General features: G+C 36.1%; 2 protein-coding genes across 3 annotated transcripts; one reads left to right on the forward strand and one right to left on the reverse strand.

Annotated features, from left to right (window-relative positions):
* Positions 1-6340: 6340 nt before the first annotated feature.
* On the reverse strand, positions 6341-9130 carry LOC108848360 (protein WEAK CHLOROPLAST MOVEMENT UNDER BLUE LIGHT-like 3). 2 transcript variants are annotated; one of them, XM_018621701.2, is made up of 3 exons: positions 8927-9130; positions 8256-8757; positions 6341-8185 (listed from the first exon to the last, which is right to left on the reverse strand). In XM_018621701.2, the coding sequence occupies exons 2-3, from the start codon at positions 8739-8741 to the stop codon at positions 6518-6520; spliced, it is 2154 nt and encodes a 717-aa protein (XP_018477203.2). In that variant the 5' UTR covers positions 8742-8757; positions 8927-9130; the 3' UTR covers positions 6341-6517. The 2 variants fall into 2 exon arrangements, with proteins under 2 accessions (XP_018477203.2, XP_018477201.2); XM_018621699.2 differs by having other exon boundaries at positions 8256-8771.
* Positions 9131-16908: 7778 nt separating this feature from the next.
* LOC108810957 (B3 domain-containing protein REM7-like) lies at positions 16909-17802 on the forward strand. Its single transcript, XM_018583025.2, has 2 exons — positions 16909-17271; positions 17361-17802. Exons 1-2 carry the CDS (start codon positions 17209-17211, stop codon positions 17631-17633), a joined length of 336 nt encoding a protein of 111 aa, XP_018438527.1. The 5' UTR covers positions 16909-17208; the 3' UTR covers positions 17634-17802.
* Positions 17803-17937: the final 135 nt, after the last annotated feature.

Genomic DNA, 17937 nt, shown 5'->3' on the forward strand with positions numbered 1-17937 from the left:
CATCACACACTTCTCACGTGACCACTCCAAAGCAGAGTATAAGTCTTTTGGCTTATTTGCATAGACACTTCTCCGACTGGGCCTCCACATTAACCTGTCTCGGCCCACTTCAATGTCTATCAGCCCACAACCCGGAAATTAGGAAACACAAGACGACAAATCTCCACCTTGTTTCCAATTTCCGACAGCTCTCTCAAGCTCCTTTCCTCTTTTCCCCTTCCAAACCCTAACCTTGTCGGAAGAGATAATCTTGATCTTCACCGATCTAGAAACCATCGCTGAGAACTCTCAGACGACTCCTCCCTTCTTCAAACTTCCTTACCGGAACAGACTTAGTCAGAATATCCGCCGGATTCTCCGAAGTTCCAATCTTCGTAACAACCACTGAGCCATCAGCTACCACATCCCTGATGAAGTGAAGCCTCACATCGATATGCTTTGTTCTCTCGTGAAATACGCTATTACAAGCCAAGCATAAAGCACTCTGTGAATCGCAGAAGATCTCCACCTTCTTCTGCTCAAATCCGAATTCAGAGGTAATTCCCTTCAGCCACAATGCTTCTTTTGTTGCCTCTGCTAACGCCATGTATTCCGCTTCGGTAGTAGATAAAGCAACAATGTGCTGAAGACCTGAGCGCTAACTCACGGTGTTTCCTCCAACCTGAAAGACATACCCAGTGATTGACCTTCTTCGATCAAGGTCAGACGCGTAGTCACTATCACAGTATCCCTTAACTTCAAACTTGTCTCCTTTCTTGAAAGTTAGTTTAAATTCAGTTGTTCCTCTTATGTATCGCATTAACCACTTTACAGCTTCCTAGTGATCTTCATTCGGAGCACTCATGAAGCGGCTCACAAGTCCAACGCCATGAGCAATGTCAGGACGTGTCCCGATCATTGAATACATAAGACTCCCAACAGCACTTGAATACGGTACGCTTTCCATTACTCTGTAGATTTCAGAACGTAGATCCTCTCTGGTGCTAGATAGCTTAAAATGACTTCCCATAGGAGTAGATACTGGTTTAGATTCCTCCATCATAAAGTTCCGTAGAACTTTGGCTAGATAAGATCCTTGAGATAGCGTTAGAACACCATTGACTCTGTCTCTGTGAATATCCATACCCAAAATTCGCTTAGCAGGACCCAAGTCTTTCATCTCAAACTCACTACTCAGCATCTCTTTCAATTTCTGAACCTCCTTCATGTCCTTAGCAGCCACCAACATGTCATCGACATATAATAGCAAGTAGATCACACTTTCTTCTCCATAAGTTGAAATACGCGCACGTATCATATAAACTTCTTTCAAAACCTTTTGACACCATAAATTCATCAAACCTTCGGTTCCATTGTCTAGGAGATTGCTTTAAACCATAAAGCGATCTTCTTAACAAACACACCTTGTTCCCCTTTTTATACCCTTCAGGCTGCTCCATTAAGATCCTCTCTTCTAGATTTCCATGTAAGAAAGCCGTCTTCACATCTAGTTGCTCGAGTTCCAAATCATAATGAACCACCATAGATAGGAGCAATCTGATTGTAACATGTTTCACAACTGGTGAGAACACCTCGTTGTAATCAATTCCCTCTATCTGAGAGTAGCCTTTTGCCACAACTCTTCCTTTAAATCTCCTATCTTCTCCTCCAGGAACTCCTGGCTTGATTTTATAGATCCACTTACAGCCAATAGTTCTCTCTCCTTCTGGTCTATCAATCAAGTCCCACGTATGATTCTTTTCTAAAGATACCATCTCATCATCTGAAGCTATCTTCCAAAACTTTCAATTTTTACCACGTATAGCTTCACCATAAGTCAACGGTTCTTCATCCTCCTCTATCATTTCAGCCATTACCAAAGCATAAGCAGCTACATCTCCATCATCATACCTGCTTGGAGGTCTAATATTTCTCTTTGGTCTATCTCTGGCTAGAACGTAGTTCCTTAGATCTTCAGTATCCTCAACCTTTTCTGACTCAGCTTCTGTCTCTTTATCAAGATTATCTGTCACCGAAGCTCCACCTTCAGATGAAGACCCTTTAGCATCACTCGTTTCAGTTTCTTCAGGAAGAATGAACGTAACACGTTTTCTGAGTTTATCTGGTGGAGGTAACTCATCTGCTGCTTTATCAATATCCTTGAACACCACGTTTTCATGAAACGATACATTTCTGCTTATCACAATCTTTCTTTCCTCTTGGTTCCAAATCCTGTAACCCTTAACTCCTTGAGGATAACCCATGAAAACACCCTTCTTAGCTCTAGGCTTCAACTTTCCTTGATCCACATGATAATATACAAGACATCCAAACCTTCTCATATGGTCATACTCAGGAGCTCTTCCTGACCATACTTCTTCAGGAACCTTCAACTCAAGAGGGATAAACGGAGTCCTATTAATCATGTAGACAACAGTAGACGAAGCTTCTGCCCAAAACTCTTCTCCTAGGCCAGTCTCACTTAGTAAACTTCTGACCTTCTCAAGTATCGTTCGGTTTAGTCTCTCAGCCACCCCATTCTGCTGCGGGGTATAAGGACAGGTCTTGTGTCTTATAATACCTTTCTTCTTGCAATAATCATCAAACGTCTTATTACAATACTCAAGACCATTGTCTGTCCTTAGCGCTTTAAGATTCCTCCCACTCTGATTCTCTACAAGAGCTAGCCACTCTTCAAATTTCACGAAAGCTTCATTCTTCGACTTGAGAAAATACACCCAGACTTTTCTAGAGAAGTCATCTACGAACGAGATGTAGTAATGCACTTTGACAAACTTGGAGTGACATTCGGAGAACCCCATAAATCAGAATGAACATAAGCCAGAGCCTCTTCTGAATTATGCTTCCCCTTCTTGAAAGATAACTTATGAAATTTCCCGAGAATACAATGCTCACAACTTTTCTTTTCCTTGATATCACCAATCTTTAATAACCCAGACTTCTGTAAGCTCTGCAACCCCCTAATACTCATGTGACCCAAGCGACTATGCCACAGAGATGTTAAATCTTGCTCCACCTCCGCTGTATTCATCTCTTCCTTTATAGGAACCCCATCAAGAAAATAAAGAGTGTCTTTGTAATCAGCCGCTAGAACTTCTTTTCCTTCTTTGAAAACCTTAAGTCTGTAGTCCTTAGACTGGAACCAACAACCAAGTGTTTCCAGTTGTCCCAAAGAAATAAGATTTCTTCTTGCAGTAGCAGAATACCTCACACCAGTCAATATGACAGTCGACTTATCATAGTTGACTATCTTTACTTTCCCAATAGCAGTCACTTCACAGTAAGTATCATTTCCCATCAATATCTTCCCTCCATCTACCTCTTCAATGTCAAACATAAGATCCTTTCTGAAAGTCATATGATATGAGCATCCAGAATCCAGAACCCATCCATCTCGACTCTGTTGAGCTGAAGCAGTTAACATTAAAGGTTCTGACTCCTCAGCCTTCCCAATACTCGCTTCAGCTTTTCCTGAATGACCTCTCTTAGGACAATCTTTCTTGAAATGACCTTCTGCTCCACAAGTCCAACAAGTTCTTTTGGTTTTAGGTCGTGACTTACTCCTATTGTTAGACTTATGTTTTGGTGAACTCTTCTTTGCAGGTCTCCCTCTCGATTCAGTGTATAGACCTTCACTGTTTGAATTTGATGACGCAGTTGACCCTTTCGCCTTCATATCCAGTTCAATCGAGTAAGCAGCTCTTGTTATATCTTTGAGCGATATTGTGTCTTGATCTCTACCATACTTCAAGGTATGAACTAATGGCTCAAACCTTCTTGGCAGGCTATTCAGGAGTATCACAGCTTGATCCTCCTCACTGAGCTCGACGTCAGGACTCGCCAAGTCAGATACCAGCTTAGTAAAGACATCGAGATTCTTATCCAGGTTCTTCTCTTCCTCCATCTTGAAACTGTAGAATCTCTGCTTTAGGTAGAAACGGTTAGGTATAGACTTGATTTGATAGGTTGATTCTAGTGCAGTCCACATCTCCAAAGCCGTTTTAGACTTGATAACCTTTCTTAAAACCATATCGCTTAGACTCATACTCAACAGGTTTCTTACGCTTCTATCCTTTTCAAGCCACTTAGGATCCACATATGAACCCTTAGAATCTGAATCTCCACTCACTACACTCTTACCCTTGAGATCCTCCTCCTGAGTTTGTAGAACAGAATTTAAACCCAAGATCTCAAACTGAGCCAGTATCTTGTGCTTCCATAATGCAAAATCCCCCTCTCCATCAAACTTATCCACCTCAAACCTTCCTTTAGTAGGCTCCATGACAAATAACCCCAAGCTTGATCAGAACCTGAAATCACCCAGACGATGAAACCCACTGAAGAAAACCGCAATAAGAAAACCAGAATACCAGATAAATCCAAGAAAACCAACTGATCGCAATACACAACAATAAATCCCTCACACAGATGTTCAGATCTGAAACTGGTGATCTAAACACAGAGCTGATCGGAGAGAGATTCCTCAACCGATCAGATCTATGAGAATAGAAACCCGATCACCACAGATCTGAAACTCCCTAAACTAGTAACCTGGCTCTGATACCACTTGTAGTGGATTTAGCTCGATCGTTTGTATTTTCTAAGTCATCTTATAGTTTGATAATCTTATAGTTTGTTTGTTTGTTAGCTTGTGCAGGAAAGTAAATGGACACGAGAGATTTAGAGTTCCCAAGGCTATTAACAAAGCTCTTGGTACGTCTCTTAGTATCAGGATACAAGATAGAACGCTAAGCTTATTCACTCACCAAGCTCACGTCACTCACCATACAGATCTATAACCCAGAGCACTATGAACACTCGGAGAAGACGAATAGATCACTATTACGTATGGTATGCGTTCTATCTTATCTCTCTATATCCTGTACTCTTTTATACTCGCCGTCTTCAGGTAGATTCACTAACAAGTTGCATTGCCAGCTCACCAAATCTCCAACGGCTTTGCACATGGCGTGTTGCATCACACACTTCTCGCGTGACCACTCCAAAGCAGAGTATAAGTCTTTTGGCTTATTTGCATAGACACTTCTCCGACTGAGCCTCCACATTAACCTGTCTCGGCCCACTTCAATGTCTATCAGCCCACAACCCGGAAATTAGGAAACACAAGACGACACTTTCATTAGGGAGTTAACCCAAACCATTCGTGACAAATACAATGGTTAAATTATCTTATATGACCTTCTGTGCAACACTCGGTGTCTGTAAACCATATTCCGAACCACTGGCCTAGACATCATTCATTGTCACTATATGAAATTGTACAGAACAATCGACCACCATTTTTATTATTAAGTTTTCTTAGCTAAAAAAGTAAATATGATCTCCTTAATATGCTTTGTTTCATGGCTTCCCTTCTTGAACGGTGTTTTCAGTCCCGAGGCTGCAAACAAGGGTATGTCTTAGTTTTTTTTGCTTGCACATCCTCAGATCTATTAATTCCATTCAGTTCCAAAATCACATATTAATCCAGTCACTAGAGTTATTATGACAAAAGATCATTCAAATTGCAAACCAGCATTTAAGAAAAGACTAAGGTCTTTTAGAAAAGGCCGGGATTCTTAATTTAGAGAATTTTGGTTTATATGATTTAAATTTCAAGTTTGGTAATTGTTTTGTTGGTTTATATAATTTATATATTAAGTTTGGTAATAGTTTGTTTAAAAAGTTTATTCTTTATTTTGGATTGGTTTGGACAATAGTATTATTTTTTACGTTTGGATCAATTTTTTTTATCAATTTTATTTCTATTATGAAACTGTTTAATTTTGGTATTAGAACTCAATGATTCTAAAGTTAAAAAAAAAGATTATTTGTAAATTTTACGATTGTTTTATACAAAACCAAATTTTCAAACAATGGATTTAAATCATAACCAGGTTTAGTTAGTTTTTACTCATCCTACTTATCATTCTATATATGATTTTCGGTAATAATAAATAATAATTTGTGAGTTTAGATTATTTTAAATTTACTAGATAAAAGACAATGAATAAATACAAACAAATTCTAAAAGTTCTAATAATCTAATAGTTTAAAGTCAATTGTAATATATATACACATTTATATGTTCATAAGTGTAAAAATATATTAAGTTACCTAAAAGTTATATGAATACTCCGGGAGTAGCCCGGGAAAATCTTTAGTTTAAATAAAAATCTCTTAAAGTACGCCCGGGAAAATCTTTAGTTTAAATAAAAATCTCTTAAAGTATCTTTGTATGATTCTACTTCTCTTTCTATACTCTGGAAATTGGTGTTGGGGTTTAATAATATGAATCGAGATGCTGTCTGAATATTATATACAAATCTGCAAGTGTGTGTGCGCGTCAATGGCTTTTATTTCCATCAAGTGAAAATCAACAAAAATCATACATGGAAAAGTTTGCCAGACTCATCTCAAGAAGTCTGTATTGTTTTGTTGTTGGGGTATGTAAAAAATAACAAAATCGAATATTTTGAAGAAAATATGTTAAAAAAGAAACAAAAACAAAAGATTTTCACTTGTGAGACTTCTTCCTTGACAAGAACATGAGAACCTTTGGCAGCAAAGAAAGCTTCTTCTTCTTCTTTTTCTTTGTTTCAGGGTTGGTCACATTATTGTTGTTGTTATCAATGTTGCTGCTGGTCCCTTGTTCACCAAACGCAAACGTGCTTGACCTCGTCGGGCTCTTCTCCGGCTCTTCTGTTCTTCTCTTCCCATTCTCTGACCTCCATTTTCTCAACTCCTGCTCCATACTCAACTTCCCATCTCTAGCCTTTTCCGCTTTCCCCAATGCCGCTTTTAGCTCTTCTTTTCGCAAGCTCATCTCTCTATTCACTTCCTCTAGTTTCTCCAAGATTCTTGACTCTTCCTCTTTAGCCACTTCTATTTGGGATACAATCTGTGACAGCTTTGTGTTTGCCTCTTCCTCTGACTCGTGTGCCTGCTTGCTCAGCTCGTAGTATTCTTCCACAGAGACTATGATGCTTCTCGGTGAGTTACTCATCTCCTCAAATCTCTGAGAAGACTCCGTCTCCTGCAGAGCTTTTATAGCAGCCAAGGCCAACTTCTCCGAAGCTCTAGCAGCCTCCATTTCTTTTTTCGCCTCGGCTAACCTATTCTCTATCGTAGACATTCCCGTTTTAGCTTGTTCAGACAGCTCCTCCGCCATTCTAAGCTCGTCTCTAGCCACTGCGGCTAAGAGCTTAGCATCCTCTGCCTCTTTCATCGCCTGCTCCAACTTATTCAACTCCTCTCTCGCTTCCTCATCCGTCTTCCCGACCAAACCCGCACTCTCTCTCTGCTTAGTTTCTGCTAGATCCTCTCTCTCCCTTGCAAGCTCGGACTGTAACGATCCAGCTATTATCTTCAACGCTTTCACCTCGGAAGCTGCTTTCTCAATATTGGATTTGACTTCTTCCAGCTCTCTCCTTGCAGAATCAACAGCCGCATGTATGTTATCATTACTGCTCGAATTCTCAGTGAAAGCCACTAACTCAGCTCTCAGATCATTCTCAAGAGCTGAAGCCGCCTCCAGCCTTGTTTTCATATCATCGGCTGCATGAATCTCTTGGTTAAGCCTCTCGATATCGTCTTCCACCATCTTCAGTTCCTTTTCCCAATTATACATGTCTTGGTCCCTACCCATCGCTGCACCGAATCTCTTCTCCTCCGCTTCCAGATGCGCCGTGTGTGCTGACTCCAACACCTCCTTGGTAGCTATGAGCTCAATACTCAACCCATCCATCTCTCTCTCAATCTCTTTAGCTTCTTTCACAGCAACTTCAGCTCTCTCCGCGGCTAACTCTTTTTCTCTCAGCATATCTTCGTATTCGTTACAAACCATTTCGATCTCTTCCCTCACGGACCGCAGCTCGCTAGTCGCCGACTCCTGCCTCGCTTTAGCCACCTCCAGCTGCGCTTTCACGGCGACACTCGCCTCGTTGGCTACCCCTTTCTCCATCTCCTCGACACGCATCTGCGCGAGCTCCGAATCCTGTTTCGCTTGCTGCTCTTCCAGTTGCGCTTTCTCTAGCTCGAGTTTGAGCTCCTCGATGAGTCCCTTTGTGCTCTCTAACTCCTTCAACGCATCGTGCTTGGCCTCTTCAGCTAACTCGGATTCTCTCTTGTACTCAGGCAATGCTTCTTGTATCTTCTCAAGCTCTTCATCAACCATCTTCCTTCTCTGAATAATAATAATTACATTTAAAAAAAGAAAAAAAAAAGAGATATCATCATGTGTAAGCTTATTGAACCTCTATTGTTTGAATCTTATGAGCTTTCCAGTCTGTGATCCCACCGAACTTTGAAACTGCATCTTTAACAGATTCGAAAGGTGAAGCTGTGTCGATCAATCCAACGGGAGATCCAAAACGAGGCGATTCCACAGATCTCTGATAAACAAAAGCGCGGGGAGAAGCGGGAACTCGGAGACGAGGGGAGAAGGGCAATATCCTTGCATCTTCGATTCTTGAATCCTCCTCTGAGAAGGAATCTTGATGGCTTATCATCACCCTTGGTGCCACGTAAACCTTTGGAGATTCGAAGACTGGCTGTTGATTCGAATCGGAGAAATCTTGAAATGGGTTGTGCAAATAATCTCCTCCTCCTCCGTCATCGTCCAAGTTGAAGAATATATCATCATTGGTGCTTCTCCTCATCGGTGCTTCTTCGGGTTCTTCGCCGATGGCGTTGAGAAATATATTAAGGTCGTCTGAATCTTTATCATCATCCGCCGACATTGTTTAGCAATGCAAACTGAAATCACAAATCTGATTTTTTTTTTTGGTCAAACAAATTCAATTCTTGTTCATCGCATTTTCTTGACATCGACTTTTTGTTCTTTGAAATAAACAATCAAATTTTAGACATTAGAAACAACAATGCGAGGATGAGTTTCCGACATGTGAGTTTGTAAACGTTGTACCTTTAATTTAATCTGACAGAAGCGAGACGAAGCTTTGGATTTTTGAAGGACGAAAACAAATGATCTCTTGTTTTGAAGTTGATGTTGTTAAAGACCTGTTTACAACATTCGATTTGAAAGATTGAGAAAGGAAACAACGGAGAAAAAAAAAAAAAAAGAAGGCGATGTGACCCAAAGAGAAAATAGAACAAGGGACAAACGGCCAATAACCAGGAGAGTGAAACACACCCGGCTTTTTTTGTCAACATTTTTTATTAAAAAGCCCATGCACTAATATTGATACAAATGGATCAAAGCTAAACCTTTACAAAATTACCCTAAATTAAACCCAACATTAAAAGATTAGAGATAAGCTGTGCTCCACGTGCCTTCTGCTTCTGCTGAGTAAGATATGGATTACGTGTTATACAAAGAACTAGGTGGTGTTCTGCTCCTTGCGCAAAATAAAATAATTTATAAAAATATATGTTATGTACATATAAGAATGGTTATTTGGGTTCTACTCGGGTTTGGTTCTGATCTATTCGGTTTTGAGTTTTCGGGGTCAAAGATCTCATCTATGTTCAGTATTTATAAATTTTTATTCAGATTTGGTTCGGATTTTTGCGGATTATATATGCATTCGGATAACCCATTTAAATTATTTTAAAAATTATAAAATTCAATTTATACTCAAAATCTATATACAAAATAATATTACATATAGACTTGAATAAGATATTTCATAATACCTAAACTTTGTATATATATTGGTTTGGTTTGAATATTTGGATAGAGAATCAATAGATATTGTAAATATTTTTGGTGTTTTGAGTATACTTAAATTTAACTATTTTGCACATTTATTTTTGGCCTTTTTATATATTTTAAGTATATTTTACAACTTAAAATTATCTTATATATTTTGGATTTTTTTAATATACATTAAATCTAAAACTAATTAATATATTTCGGTATATAAATATATTTCAGATATATTCGGTTACCCATAATATTTCAGTTTGGATCGGTTTTGGTTCTTTAAATACCAAAAAATTTTAACTTGTTTGGATATTTAATAAATTCTGATTCGGATTTAGTAATATTTTCGGATTGATTTCGATTAGGTTTTTGGATTAAGATTTTTTCCAGCCCTACATACGTGTATGTATTTACATATAAAATACATATATTTCATATGATATATATATATATATATATATATATATATATAACTGTAAAAAATGTAAAAGGGTTTAAGACGCTGTGATTTATTTCAAATTATATACCTAAATTTTGTGTACAGTCAGATATCAACTTTAAAATTCGGTATTATATCTAATATTAATTTATAGTTGTTTTAAAAAATTTAAAATATAACATATAAGAAAAAATCTATATTTTTTATTTTACGGTTCATGTGATGGTTAATAATATAAAATCAAACAAAAAGAGCTAAATGAAAAAATGTTATAAGATATTTACTATTCATAATCATTAATTGTTATATATATATATATATATATGTTAATCATATTAGGTAATTCCGTAGCTTTTATTTAAAGAAATGCGAGAATATTCTTTTGTACACTATTTATCAATTTGATATTTAATTTAATAAAAAATATAATATAAATTAAGATGCACCAGCCTATTTTTATAAGAATTCTGAATTTTATTCTCATGGTGACACGTAGCTACAAAATAATGTTGTAATGTTTTTCAATTAATATAAAAGGGATATTTATTAAAATATTAGATGTGATTTATTTTATTGTAGTTTAAAGAAAAATAATTGTTAGAGTGAAATTTAAATAAATTATATTTTTATTTGGAAAATTAATATTAGAGAAAGGAAAGAAAAGAAAAGAAATGAAAAGAAAAAATATATAATTGTAGGCAGAAAAATAAATGAATAAGCGAATGGTGATTAAAAGTGTAGAAACAAATTTAAAAACACAAACACTTTGGGGACTCGAAAAAGAGAGAGTGGGAGCAACTTAACCTTTTGAACCATAATACACGTAGCTAAACAATAATATACGTTTGATAACATCACAAAAAACTTATATTTTTTTAGTATGTGGCATGAGCCGCATCCTTTCCACACCTGAATCTATCCCTAGGTGTTACCTTGTTTAACAAATGGTGAAAAAGGAGAAAACGGTTTGAGTGTTTGATATCTCTTGATTTGATGAGTTTTAGATTTATGTTTTAGCTTATTATGATCATTTTAAATTACATTTAGATCTTTATGTTGCATTTGCATACTCATTTGCATATCATACGGGTTGGAGTGCACAATTGGAAGTTTGGGATAAATTTGAGAGGTTATCTTTGCAAATTACAAAGTTGAGGGTAGAAATGAAAGACCACGAGAATTCAGGGACCAAGGCTGCAATTTTGGAATACTCGCTGGGGTTAGATTGCACAATCGAAACTTTGGGTTTGATTTGCGTGGGCATTTCTGTACATATAAAAGTATGGGTCCGAGTTGAAAGAAATCCAAAGGTCAGGGACTGGTTTTGCAAATACGAAGAAACCCACCATTGGAGTTGTTGGTTCTTCTTCTCTCGACGTGACCTGGTTGATTCTGACGACAGCCACGGCTAGAGGCAACAACTCCAGGGTTTCTGAATTTGGTTTGCCATAATTGGGATGATTGCAGATTCACAAATGAGGAAGCTTTCTTTCGATTTGGAGTTTGAAGAAGACGTTCATGGTGATTCCGGTTTAGTTGACGGAATCATCTAAAGTTAATACCATCGGTGTAGATATGTAAATACAAATTTGACCCAAGAACATCTTCAATGCCTGGAAACTTGTCTACTGTTAGAAATAAAAACTTGTCTTCTGTCGATCGATTACAAACTCGGGTCACATGTTAACGATCTAAAGTTTACTGTAATTTGAGATTTTTGAGTTTTGAGGCTTCGTTTTTTTGTTGTTGAAAGCTTCATACATATGATGATATATATAAAAGACCTATTTGTAGATCATCGTTTAAAGAGACGAACATTCATACGGTGATACGGTCTGAAGAAATCTCATATCGCTTGTTTAGACATTACTTTAGGGGGTGTATTGAACCAAGGATTTTAGAAGCTTTTAAGGTGTTTTAGTTTAATGGGATTTTGGTGAGTTTGAAGTTATTTGGGTGATTTTGATGAAATTTAAAAATAACAAATACAAATCTTTAGGTGATTTGATAAAATATGGGAAATTAGGTGGTATGGCTAAGAAAAAATGGGTATTTAGCTCCATAACCAAATGCCCTATCTTACATCGATATAGAGTGTATTTTATATAATATTACCCTGCTAGCCTTGAAAACAACCGGCACAACTTGCATTTAAAAAAATAATTAATTATCCAACCAAGAAAAATTATGAGTGGTCATCGGAAAGCCACACATCTCCCAAAAACAATTTCTTCTTCTTCGTCACTTTCTAAAAAGATGAAAAATTTTCCGTCGATATTTGTTGAATCGCGAAATCAGGCAGCAGTTTCCGACGTAGTATATTTCTCTTCCATCAACCGCGGAGCCATAGTCTTCTTTTCAAACTTGTCAGTCACCACAAATTCGTCAAACGAACGTTTCGATTCGAAATTCGAAGAATATTCCGCGAGTTTTGACAGAAATTCATACTCTCATGCTAAGCCTTTTTAACCAGAGTTACAAATTAGCGACATGTAAGTCCATTGATGTCATCATATAGGTTTATTTTTTGTCACCGTGGATGAACCAGAGACGATCAAGAAGATGAACAGTTTTTTTTTAAATTGGGTTCTATTCTATTACATACATATAGAATAAAAATGTAAAGCAATATGCATTATGTTTATTCTATTTATGTTGTGCAATGCGATGTAATCTCTTACTATACTATTTTATCATGTTCTGTTCCATTTGATGATTGATTATTCAGAAATATAGTTTATAATATTGTTTAGTTCTAACTATCGTTACATATTTTTGAACATGTAAAAATCATATTATGATCTATATTTTATAGTTTAATATGACAATATACAACTTAATTTTACATAAACTAGAGTCTCTCCGCGCTACGTGCGAAAAATACTTTTACATATTATTTTCGGTCAATTAACAGACCAAAAAACAGTTTATCTATACTTTTTTTATAAATTTTGTGTATTTTAAAACAACTTAATGAATTTAGAATTCATCAATCAGAAAATGTCTAAAACAGTAAAATAAATGTATATAGGTTGAGGTTTTTTAAGGTATATATTGTTACTTTTTGAATGTGACATTAATTTTCAATAGAATATATCTTTTTATTAGCTTCTAAGTGGGTTAAACTGACTCATATTAGGTAAAATAAGAAATCAGAATAATATTTTATTCTAAACCTTGAGGTGAATAATAATTTCTGTACTGTTTAAAAAGTCAATTAGCAAAACTCAAATATGATAATGAAATTTATTTTCCATTAACCTTTATATATGTTTGGATTAGTGATTGTTATCAAGATAATTTGTTTTTACTCTTATATGTTTTGAAATGTCTAAAATTTACTGTTCGGCCATTTCTTATGAAGAAATGCACAAAAGTTACAAATATTCTAAGATTATTTTGTGTTGTAATCTTTTTCTATTTATATTTTTTGTTTGTACTTCTATGAAAGCAAGCCTATAACGAATTCTGTCTTTATTTTTGTGATAAAATTTTCTATGATGTGTATTTTCCAATAACATTAGGATAGACCTTTAAAATAAATAAAAATTCTAATTTGAAATTTAAATAAGTAAACAAAAAAATATTTATAAAATTATCTAATAGGATTTTTTTTATAAGTTGCTAAATGTAACATTTGATTGTAAGTTTGTCCATAACATATATGAGTATAATATGGTTGTTATTTTTCTTATCCCTTTAAATAACCTATAGATATTTATTTAAATAATTTTTATTTAATTAATTTTATAATAAATAAGGATATATTAGTATATTTTCTCATTTTCTTATATCTACGTGAAATGTGTATAAGTGACACTATTTATTAAACAGAGGAAGTATCAATGTTTATCTACAATTTTATTTGATGTGATCACAAGTAAAAATTAAAATATGAGATCGCAAATTTATAAAATAAGAATCTGAATCATGTAGGAAATAAAACATTTTGTGTAAGTATTAAAACAAAGAGACTAATAAAGAAAAACACACACTTTTAATCATGTTTCCATAACACTATTACGAATATATAAAGAAGACAAAGAGACCAGCCATCTGTACCAAAAGAAACAAACTTCGACCTTAGTCACCATTCTCACTAACATTTGATTACACACAATAAAATTAATATAAAATGATCAACTACAAACCTATTTACTACCATCCTCACCCTGAATTTCATCATTAACCTCCAACACTGAGTGTGTCAAAAAAAAAAACCTCCAACACTGATTTTTTAGATTCCATCGTCCTTTAACCATCCTTACTAAAAATCATAATAACTCAAATAACAACCAATCAATAGAATCTGAAAGAATAAAGAATCGTTGCAGCATAACCTGAGTAGTAACTACTGCATCTATAATGGTAGCCACCGAAAATTCTTCCCATAGCCGTGTTCTTCAACGATTTTTCACCAGAGCCAGTTCATCAGACAGAGTTCAAATCGCCATGTTGGAATCTGTAGTATATCAACATCCCACTGGAGAGTGGAGACAACTATGTGAGACCATTGGAAAATACAGAGTTAGAAGACCATTGGACAGCGATATTTTTTATTTAGTGAGCTGTGATTCAACCTATTTACAGAAACAAAAAAAGATGTGAAGCACATAATCATCAAAACACCAGTTTTAAAAACATTTAAAGAGCTTAGAAGACAACAAATCGTTAAAACAGTTATTGGCTTCTTCTTTTCTTCGGTGTAGAAAATGAACTCTGAAAGCCACAATTAGCTGCAGGAAAAACATATAAGACAAAGTAACATATATACACCGTTGAAAGCAGTAACAATCAAATTTTATATTTCATATATATTCTTATTTGAACTATATCACGTAAGCATATTATATCCAATTATAAAAAAGTAATAATAATATTAGTCTTACAGCTGTATGTGCAACAAAAAAAGTAAGAATTTTTAATAGTGAGAGCAACGCACATACACTCAGGACAACATAAGGCCCTTTGCTCCTTATTCTCCCTGCAAGCTTCTTCCCCATCTCCATAACCCTGAGATAACTTTAGTGCTTAAAATGCTATGTTAAACACATTTCGTTAGTTAACACTGGCAACACAAATATTGGACAGAAATACAGGTAAAAGGAATGTCTACAGAGTATATTCAAAAAGCTTCCCATTGATCCGACTTCTTGCTAGCATTTGAAGGTCGAAGCCTCTTTTAACTCCTCTTGATCTCCAAATTTTAGAGAATTTCAGTGTATGCCATGAATTTCTGGTACATAACAGGAAGACAAACCACATATCAGTTAAAGCCAATACGTTATTCCAAACAATTAATCAGTTTTCTTACTTTTTAATTCTAAGAAATCAAAATAGAAAGTACTTTGTACACACACAATACAAACAATAGATTGGTCAGAACCAAGATTCATAGGATAGACAATCACTAACCTTGATCCGATTCGTCTTACCTAGTATTGATATCAGATCCACTCCCAGAATCCTAATTGGTATCATGTCTCCTGAGTGGCCATGGATATTATACACTAAGCCTCCTCGGCGTCGGCGAACTCTCAACCGTTCGTTGTCCGTCTTCCCAACTGGTCTGACCTCCATGAGTCACGAAGTCGTAGTCAGCATCGTCCGTGGGGAACTTATATGACAAACAGGGCACGAGTTATGAAGCTGTAACCATGGAAGCAAGCAAACTTGATTGTAAACATGTTTGGAAGGAATCTGGTTGGCATCAATCACATCCATATTAATTGAGCCGGGGCTGTGGATTTTGCCGTTTTATAGCTATGAATACTGCGGGTATATAGAGTAGAGGAAGAGCCAGAGACTCTAAACTTTTTTTCTCATGATTGATATAATTGATGGATAAAGAAAGGGTTTTATGGTAATGAAGAGGGACATCATCTCCTATACCCACCCAGCTATATCTCTAATCTCCGTAAGACATGAAAACAAAACAAAAATGAAAAGTTAAATAAAAAGCCGAAAATTACATTTAACCCTAGAAAATTTGAAGTATTTACCGGTTGTACCTACCTTAACCGAAGGAATAACCGAATTGAGTTGGACCACGAACCAATCCCTAATTTCGATCCGAAATTAAAACCTAACCGTCCAAAAACCGAATTGTACCAATTTCCTTTCTCCATTTCCCAAACCATCCCCCCGATTCTCCCCCATTTTCCCTTTTCTTCCATTTTCCCTTCGGCGACACAACCGAGGGAGACCACCAGCGACGGCCAATCCCACCAAAGAGGAGACCAGCGACGGCCAATCCCACCGATAGCGACACAACTGAAAGTATGTCTTACTCGTCGGTTCTGTTTCTCCATCGATCAAGTTTACCTCGGATGGAGAAAACGTCATCTTTGTTTAAGGTTGCTTATGGTTTTTTAGATGGCAATCCCATGGCAACACCACCAAATGGTTAATTAAGTAGCTTAGGGTTTTTTAGATTCGGTCCATCGATGGAGTGACGGCTTTGCTTAGCGTATTTGATTGATTGAGTTCATGAATTAGCTCTGTTGATCGAGTTCATGATGCTAGTTTTGGTTATATCGAGTTCATGATGCTTGATTGAGAATTTTATGCTAGCTCAGTCAATGGAGTTCATGATGCTTGATTGAGTTCATTTGGTAGTTTTCGGTTATAGCAAATGGTCAAATAAAACTGAAAATTGAGAATTTTATGCTAGCTCAGTCGATGGAGTTCATGATGCTTGATTGAGTTCATTTGCTAGTTCTCGGTTATAGCAAATGGTCAAATAAAACTGAAAATTGAGAATTTTATGGTAGCTCAGTCGATGGAGTTCATGATGCTTGATTGAGTTCATTTGCTAGTTTTCGGTTATAGCAAATGGTCAAATTAAACTGAAAATTGAGAATTTTATGGTAGCTCATTCGATGGAGTTCATGATGCTTGATTGAGTTCATTTGCTAGTTTTCTTTTATAGCAAATGGTCGAATTAAACTGAAAATGATATAGATTTGGTCTGTGACTTTAGCAAGTTCCTTGACATGCAAAATGATTTGTCTAACTTTGTCTAGCTTTTGTTTCTTGATTGATTTGGTCCGTGATTTGTCTAACTTAGTTGATTTGTCTAACTTTTGTTTCTTGTTTGCAGATGGCGCAACCGCAAGAACTTCATTTCTTCCAACCTTTGCTTCCTGGATTCCAGACTTACTTGGTAAACACACTTTCTCTATTGCCTTTTCTTGATTGCAAGAACCTGATTTCTTCCTTGTTTGTGTAACTTACCTCAAATCTTGATTGCAGACAATACCCATTGTATTTTTCTCCAAGCACATCCAAGGGAAGACGAATGGGAACACATGGACACTAACATCCGACGCTACGGATCAAACATGGCAAGTGATACAAGAAGAGAGGCGACTCACCCGAGGTTGGAAGGAGTTCGCTGAGGCACATGACCTTCGAATAGGAGACATTGTCATCTTCAAACTCGAAGGTTCCATGGTCTTTCACGTCACTCCCTTTGGTCCGAGCTGCTGTGACATCCAGTACACATCTATGTTGGTTGTGACTTGATCTTAAGAGCACAATGTCTTGTGCTTTGAACTTATTTTGTGTGTCTTTTATATGTTTGCTTTTGGTACTTTGAACTTGTTATTTTGATTTGATGGTACTTTGAACTTGTTATTTTGGTTTGATGTTGCAAACTTTTAGTTAATCATTTTCATGTCAATTAGTTTCGACTTTAGCAAGTTCGTATATAGAGTTTCGAATTTTAATTAATCAATTTCACGTCCTGAATCATGATATAGATTTGGTCTGTGACTTTTAGTTAATCATTTTCGACTTTTAGTTAATCATTTTCTTGATTTTGGTTTGA

The sequence above is a fragment of the Raphanus sativus genome, chromosome 4 (genome assembly GCF_000801105.2).
Source record: "Raphanus sativus cultivar WK10039 chromosome 4, ASM80110v3, whole genome shotgun sequence".
NCBI classification, from domain to species: domain Eukaryota; kingdom Viridiplantae; phylum Streptophyta; class Magnoliopsida; order Brassicales; family Brassicaceae; genus Raphanus; species Raphanus sativus.

What these genes read in the sequence shown, in the direction of transcription:
- LOC108848360 (XM_018621701.2), bottom strand. Translation starts at nt 8,741, where the DNA reads ATGTCGGCGGATGATGATAAAGATTCAGACGACCTTAATATATTTCTC. An exon ending in ATAAGATTCAAACAATAGAG is followed by an intron (nt 8,186 to 8,255) that starts GTTCAATAAGCT and finishes ATTATTATTCAG; the next exon opens with AGAAGGAAGATGGTTGATGA.
- LOC108810957 (XM_018583025.2), top strand. Translation starts at nt 17,209, where the DNA reads ATGGCGCAACCGCAAGAACTTCATTTCTTCCAACCTTTGCTTCCTGGA. An exon ending in CTGGATTCCAGACTTACTTG is followed by an intron (nt 17,272 to 17,360) that starts GTAAACACACTT and finishes TCTTGATTGCAG; the next exon opens with ACAATACCCATTGTATTTTT.